Genomic DNA, 7,921 nt, shown 5'->3' on the forward strand with positions numbered 1-7,921 from the left:
GGTCAGGTGGGCGTTGGAACAGCAGGTGATGCTTAAATTGCAAAGTTATCAATATCAGGAACCGGTCCTCCAGGACTACCAAATCCGACTGCCCATCTCTCCATAGTACTATGAGATTAGCCACAGATTCAGGATCTTTGACTTGTCAAATGAAATCCTTGTGTTATGATGATGTTGTATACTTTGCACAGCTCATGCTGCTTCCTTCCTGGGTGCTACTAAAAATAAGGAAGAGCATGGAAAAACAAAACAAAAACCCCACAACTCTGACAGTTCTTCACAGCAAGACTTCAGTTTTGGAAACCTCAACAACTCTGGTTTAATGATCCGGAGTTTGGTGAAACCTTTCAGGGAATTGTTTTTCAGTCGCTCAGTCGTGTCCAACTCTCTGGGACCCCATGGACTGAAGCATGCCAGGCTTCCCTGTCCTTCACCGTCTCCCAGAGCTTGCTCAAACTCCTGTCCATCCAGTCGGTGATGCCATCCAACCATCTCGTCCTTGTCGTCTCCTTCTCCTCCTGCCTTCAATCTTTCCCAGCATCAGGGTCTTTTCTAATGAGTCGGCTCTTCCCATCAGGTGGCCAAAGGATTAGAGCTTCGGCTTCATCATCAGGAAATGGAGGACTACAATTCCCAGGGTGGACTATTTCCACCCCGCCCATGACGTTGCGTCTCTCCTAATTCTCACCAGGTTCCTAGCTCAAACTACAAATCCCAGAAGGCTCTGCAGCACCGCTCCGGCCTCCCGCCTCCTGAACTCTCACTTTTTAAAGGGAAACTCGGACCGCTTTGCCCACTGGGAAATGTAGTTCCTCGATGACCGACCCTGCCACTAACACTACCTCTCAGGCCAGGGAACTGAAATAAGGCGAGCCAACTGGCGAGCACTCGAGTACCTGCGCCTAACCGGTCACCGGAAGAGCAACTTGGCTCAGGAAGGCTCTGGAGACGCGCCTGGGTTCGGGGTCCGGCGAGAATGAAGCTCGCGGTCTAGGTCTCACCAGCCGAGAAGGTAAACTGGGAGGAAGGCGGCGGAGAAGGACGAGACCAAATACCAGCCTGGAGCAGGGAGTGGCCAACGGAAAGGGTGAATCCAAATGGAGATGATAGGGGTGGGAATGGTGCTTCCGTCCTGCCAAGTCTGGGGGGAGATGCGCGCCCCCAAAATAGGGTGGAACCCAGGTCCTAGCAAAAAGAAGAGGGGCTTCCGTGTAGTGGGGTGGCTTTACGGTTTGGGGCTGATCAATGGGACCTCATCCGACGGCCTCGTCTCCCCTGGCTAGTGGAGGCTGCGCACCAGGCCTTGGGCCTGTAGAATTTGGGGTCGCGGCAAAGCCCTGGATGGAAAGTTTAGGCAGGAGTGTTTTGCCCAGGGAACCAGAGAACTTGAGCGGAGCCCCGGGAACAAAGCCTTTCTCTAACCCCTTCCTTACTGTTGGCGGTTGGGGGAAGTGGGAGGTCTCTGGGGACAGATGTTTGGGGGTTCTAGTCAAAGACAGTCGCAGGAGGAAGGAAACCTTTTTAACCCCAGGCTCTTCTCAGAGTACCCCACCCCTACCCCCTTGTCATCTCTGTAAACATTCCGTGGCACACTGAGAGCCGACTCTATTCTGAAACAAGCCAGAGAAGTTAGGGTAAAGAGCCTGGGCCTAGAATGCTGTAAAAGTGGCTCAGCTCTCGGAAAAAGGACCTAGGTAAATTAATTGGGGGATAAAATCAGGCTTGGGATACAGTATGTAAAAGATCCTGCTGTGCTGTGCTTCGGTTGTGTCCTACTCTTTGTGAACCCATGGGCTGTAGCCCACCAGGCTCCTCTGTCCGTGGGATTCTCCAGGCAAGAATACCTGCATATCTTAGGGCTCTTGCTTTGGCAGGTGGGTTCTTTACCACTCTTCCAGGGGATCTTCCCAACTCAGGGATTGAACGCAAGTCTCCTGCATTGCAGATGTTGGATTCTTTACCATCTGAGCCCCCAGGGAAGCCCAGGAATACTGGAGTGGGTTATGTATCCCTTCTCCAGGGGATCTTCCCAGCCCAGGAATAGAACCAGGGTCTCCCTGGTGGCTCAGCTGATGAATCCTCCAATGACACCAATTTCCTACAACACGTCCTCTGCATGCCGCTGCTGTTTCCATCCACGAAACCCAGATGCTCTGGCCTAGCTGTCTCACAGACAGTGGGATGTAACCCAATTACCTCATCACGAACATCTGCTGAAAATCTTGACATACTAATTAACAGAATGTAGTTCTAAGAGATCCACGAGTGGAGTGAGGGGAATAGTCAAGTGGTATTAAATTAGGCCCTTATGTGGCTTTTCAAAGGCATTATTTTACTTCTTCCCAACTCTCTTCTTATTCCAAAAAATACCTAGCTTGACTCGTTTCCTTAGAGCATCTAGAATCAATGGTTCTCAAGAGAAATGCTGCTGCTGCTACTGCTGCTAAGCTGTTTCAGTCGTGTCCGACTCTGTGTGACCCCATAGACGGCAGCCCACCAGGCTCCACCATCCCTGGGATTCTTCAGGCAAGAACACTGGAGTGGGCTGCCATTTCCTTCTCCAATGCATGAAAGTAAAAAGTGAAAGGGAAGTCGCTCAGTCGTGTCCGACTCTTCGTGACCCCATGGACTGCAGCCCACCAGGCTCCTCGGTCCATGGGACTTTCCAGGCAAGAGTACTGGAGTGGGGTGCCATTGCTAATTTGTAGTAAATTCATCTATCTCCAAAATACAGGACCTGTATCTGAGGATATGGATAGAAAAAAAGAATTATACCGTACTCTATGAACACTAGCTGGCTTTCCTGGTGGCTTGTTGGTAAATAATCTTGCCTGCCAAAGCAGGAGATGCAAGAGCCACAGGTTTGAACCCTGGGTGGGGAAGATCCCCTGGAGAAGGAAATGGCAACCCACTCCAGTATTCTTGCCTGGGAAATCCCATGGACAGAGGAGCCTGGTGGGCTGTCATCCTTGGGGTCACAAGAGTTGGATACAGTTTAATGACTAAACCACCACCTATGAACAGTGGTTATGGATGGATGATGAGATTACAGATTAATTGTACTCTTTTCTTTACATCTGTATGTAGTATCTGGCTTTGTACAATGAGCATGTATTACTGTTTTCACCTTACTTTTCCAAGAGTCACTTGTTGCTCCTTGGTTGTAGGTTTACCACCTGCAGATTGCCTTGCTAGGAATAATAAAAGGATTCAATTTGAGGGGTGAATTTAGTGTGCAGTCTGTGTGATGTTAATGTTTTTTTCCTTCTTCCAGGTTGGAAAGAGGCTATTTTATAAATGTCACGTCACGGTATGTAGTTGTTTTGGTCTATGTCAGTCTAATCCATTATCCTTTCTAGTTTGAAATACTCCCTTCTCTTTATCTGATGGATTTAGGTTGCACCTCGTAACTTGCTTGGGATCTGATAACTGACTCATCTTGGCTGGTGGATGAGAGGGAGAAAAATATTGCAGTTGAAATACCTTTTCAACTTTGGATTTGATTGACCTTGCTATTTGCTTTTTTTATCAGGGTCATGGTTTTTGTCATATGTGTGTGTGTGTATGTTTAATTATAAAAGAAATTTTAATATATCCTTTGTTTATACTCCTTGTGCATTTCCTGGGACAAAAGCTTGTTGAAATCAAGGTAAGCAAAAAAAAATTTTAAAATTAATGTCTATTTCCATGTTGTTTTTCCTTTCTCAGCTTTTGCCAAGTTTCCGATTACAGACTGACATTCCTGCATGAACATCTCCCCATTAAAATGTCCTTGCCTCTTACAGAGGAGCAGAGGAAAAAAATTGAAGCAAATCGGCAGAAGGCTCTGGCCCGAAGAGCTGAGAAACTATTAGCAGAACAGCATCAGAAACCTGCCCAGTCCAAGCAGGGCCCATCCCAAAACCTCCCCCGAGATCCTTCTAAGTCAGGGAGCCATGGCATCTTTTTCAAACAACAAAATCCCAGCAGTTCATCTCAGGGTGACCAGAGACCTCAAAATCCCCACAATTTTCCACCCAACACCTCCGAGCAGGCGAAGGGGATGTGGCAGAGGCCAGAAGAGATGCCCACAGCCTGCCCAAGCTACCGCCCACCAAATCAAGTGACTGTCGCTGGGATCTCCCCACCCCTGGCAAACAGTCCTCCAGGGGTCCCTAGCCAACAGCTTTGGGGTTGTGAGTTAGGTCAAGGTCATCCTCAGGCTTCACTCGAGACCCAGTCAACACCCTTCGCTAACACAACTCACGAGCCTTTGGCCAAAGTGAAGAATTTCCAGGAGACAGCAGCCTCTTCCTCTGGACAGCCTCCTAGGGATCCTGAATTAGAGGCCAGGATGACAAGACCCTCCACCTCTGGGCAGAACATTTCGGGGAGTGTGATGCCCAGGACAGAAGGAAGACTGCAACAGAAAGCAGGGACCCCACTGCACAGAGTGGTAGGCTCCCAGCAGGGAAGGTGTATCCGGAACGGAGAGCGATTCCAGGTGAAGATTGGGTACAATGAGGCGCTCATCGCAGTGTTTAAGAGTCTGCCCAGCAGAAGTTACGGTAATGAGTCTTCCAACTGGTTCTTTCAGATGTTTTTTTTTTTTCCCCCCTACTTCTAGAGTCTCTAACAGTTTCTCATAAATATGAAGAAGATGCATTGGCACATTCTGTCCATCCAGTTGTTAGAAAATTTCTATTTTAGTTCATGTTTCCTTTTGTACTAGGCATCCCTTCCAATAGCTGCCACGCCTGGGGGCTGCCTCGTGGCCCTGTGGAGAATGGATGCATAGTTTTTCACAGGCCCTCCGCTGCTGCCAGGTGCTTTGTGTGCATTGTAGCACTTATTTTTTTTTGATGTGATAAGCAGATGTTATTTCCATTTTAAAGGCGATAGAACTGGCTCGGCCAGGTGAAGTGGCGTGCTCAGGTTAGTTAATCCGGAAGGGCAGAACCAAAGTGGCTATCCTCAGGTACGTTTGCTGTCTGTCCTCCCCGGGGATATTGTACCTCAGCAGGGGCTTTTCAGTCAACTGTGCTGAACTTAGCATGCATGCGTGCATTCATTCATTCACTCATTCAACAAGCCTTTATTGAATGTCCAGGTACTGCTCATGCCAAGTCTTTGGCCTTATTGTGTGCAAACCGGGTACTTCTGTTTCATTTCAGATCCTGCCACCAAGACGTGGAACTTCAGCATGACTGACTATGGTCCCCTAAGTAAGTAGGTGTGTAGTGCCCCCTCTTGCATGGAGAAGCTGCTCTTGAGGAGTTCCTTAGAAGTAGCAGATGTAGTCTAGCTGGTAGTTCACATGGCTTATGGGGTGCCATCCCAATGTTCCTCTTCTCACCATGGCCAGCCTAGTGAGGCAAGTCCTTGGGAGGACATCACTGATCATATTAACAAAAGCTAACACTTAAAAGAACCTGCTACATGCAAGGCTGTTCTGCTGCTAAGTTGCTTCAGTCGTGTCCGACTCTGTGCGACCCCATAGACGGCAGCTCACCAGCCTCCCCCGTCCCTGGGATTCTCCAGGCAAGAACACTGGAGTGGGTTGCCATTTCCTTCTCCAATGCATGAAAGTGAAAAGTCAAAGTGAAGTTGCTCAGTCGTGTCTGACTCTTAGCGACTCCATGGACTGCAGCCTACCAGGCTCCTCCATCCATGGGATTTTCCAGGCAAGAGTGCTGGAGTGGGGTGCCATTGCCTTCTCCAAAGGCTGTTCTAAGCCCCTTATGTATTTGCTAACTCTTTTATTCCTTATAACAACCATTTTACAGATGGGAAAAATGAGGTCCAGAGAGGCTCTGTAACTAACATAGGATCACACACAACCAATAGGTTGTGCAACTGGAATTCAAACCCAGCCCATCTGACTTCAGAGGGCCTATTCCCACCAGATTGTGGGCTCCAGCCATGCCAGGCAGCTGTGCGGGCCCTGCTGCCAGGAAGAGTAACAGTTCAGCAACAACACAAACCCCAGGGCGCAGAGAAGGGCTGGTGCCAGGCTGTGCCACATCTGTTGGAGGTCAGGGCTCCCAGCTGCACCATTCCTGTCTTCTGTGATCTTGTTGCCTATCCGGCAGCAAGGTTTGGTGCCTTCTGAAGCCTGGAGGCTGCACCTCGTCAGTGTCAGCCCCGTTCTGCTCCTCCTTGCTGGCCGTGTCAGTGCCCTCTCTCTCCCCACCCAGTTCAAAAAGGGGAAAGCAGAGGATCCACGGGGAGGTTACTCCTCTGCAGATTTGGGGCATGGAGTAGAATTCTCTAGAATCACTAGTATAGTTTCTGGAAGTGATGAGACAGCCCCCTGCAGAACTTCCTGTGTTGTGTGTGTGTGGTTTTTTTTTTTTTTTTTTTGCCTCCTCCACTTGAAATGTACACCATTAGGTTTGGGAGAGCTCACTTCTACCATTATTTTATTTCTTTTATTATTTTATCTATTTATTTATTTATTTTTGGCCATGCTGGGTGTTCGTTGCTACTTAGGGTGTTCTCTAGTTGCAGTGTGCAGGCTTCTCACGGCAGTGGCTTCTCCTGTTGCAGAGCACAGGCTCTAGGGTGAGTGGCCTTCAGTAGTCGTGGCATGTGGACTCTGTACTTGCGGCTCCTGGACTCTAGAGCACAGGCTCAGGAGTTGAGGCGCACGGGCTTAGTTGCTCTGCAGCGTGTGGGATCTTCCCAGATCAGGGGTCGCCTACATTGGCAGGCAGATTCAAAACCACTGAGCCACCAGGGAAGTCCTTACCATTATTTTAACCCATTTATTGCGTGTTAGGAAGGGGAGAGACAGTGCTCTGAGTTAACACTGCAGGTCTTGCTACATGGTGTTGCATTGTTGTATATTAAACCAGTGATTTCCAACGTTAGGAAATCTTTTTCATGTCCTGTGTTTTTTTCTTTTTTCTACTTTTATATATGTATAAAAAAGTAACCTATAGAGACTGTTTAAAGTCTCTGTTTTGTTTGATTTGTCATCTTTTTACTCCTGTTCTCTCTCTGACCATAATGCATGGTGACTCATGATATCTGCTTTTGCAAATTCATTTAGGTTTTCTGTGCAGTGTGATTATTTCTGGTAATGCTCCACATATTTTTTTTTTAAACTTTGTTGGGCACAAAATTCTCAGTGTAGCTTTCAGATGAATTTTGCTGAACAGGAACTGTTTTGCTCCCCGTATCCTTGTCAGTGTTTTGCACGCACAATCTGCTTCTACCAAAGTGTATCTTGAAAACCCTTGCAGCAATCATGAATTTGTGCCTCTATCCTTCTCTCTTCATTTTCAGATGGTTCATGTTTGCTGTGTCATCTTAGTAGATTACACTTTTCATTAGTATAATTTATGAAGACTGTCAGTCTTTCTGTTATTTGTTTGAGTTCACCTCTGAACTTTGACTTTTTAACTCTACCACACACTCTTTGAACCCTACCACACACTCTTTGTAGGCCATGTGGAAAGTATATCAATGGGCAAAAGAAGAAAAACCAGCCCCCTCATCTGCCCCCCCATCTGTCCCCACTCACTATTAGCATTTTAGTTTTGTTCCTTCCAGCCTTTTTGCCTGTGCATTAAAATGTACAATGTTTTATATATTTAATATAATTTGTATCTTGACTTTTTCACTTAGTGTTCCTGCATAAAGCATTTTTATTAATTTTTTATTTATGTATTTATTTTGGTTTGCACTGGGTCTTCCTTGCTTTGTGCGCTTTGCATGAGCTTTCTCCGGTTGCAGCAAACAGGAGTTACTCTTAGTTGCAGTACCCAGGTTTCTCACTGTTGTGGCTTCTCTTGTTGCGGAGCACAGGCTCTAGGATACAGGCTTCAGTGGTAGCAGCAGCAGGCTTAGTAGTTATGGCGCACGGGCTTAGTTGCTCCGAGGCATGTGGGATCTTCCTGGACCTGGGATCAAACCCATGTCCTCTAAATGGGCAGGT

General features: G+C 47.5%; 1 protein-coding gene across 2 annotated transcripts in view; it reads left to right on the top strand.

Moving 5' to 3' along the window:
* Positions 1–711: 711 nt before the first annotated feature.
* The window catches only part of SMARCAL1 (SWI/SNF related, matrix associated, actin dependent regulator of chromatin, subfamily a-like 1), a 54,191-nt gene continuing 46,981 nt past the window's right edge, over positions 712–7,921 (top strand). Inside the window, exons 1-4 of one of the 2 annotated variants that reach the window (XM_010861162.1) lie at positions 712–1,087; positions 3,275–3,310; positions 3,709–4,547; positions 5,154–5,204. In XM_010861162.1, the coding sequence (XP_010859464.1) occupies positions 3,767–4,547; positions 5,154–5,204 (832 nt within the window). In that variant the 5' untranslated portion in view covers positions 712–1,087; positions 3,275–3,310; positions 3,709–3,766. The remainder of the gene's footprint in view (positions 1,088–3,274; positions 3,311–3,708; positions 4,548–5,153; positions 5,205–7,921) is intronic. The other variant, XM_010861161.1, reaches the window with a different exon arrangement.

The sequence above is a fragment of the Bison bison genome, unplaced genomic scaffold, assembly GCF_000754665.1.
Source record: "Bison bison bison isolate TAMUID 2011002044 unplaced genomic scaffold, Bison_UMD1.0 scf7180017864471, whole genome shotgun sequence".
NCBI classification, from domain to species: domain Eukaryota; kingdom Metazoa; phylum Chordata; class Mammalia; order Artiodactyla; family Bovidae; genus Bison; species Bison bison.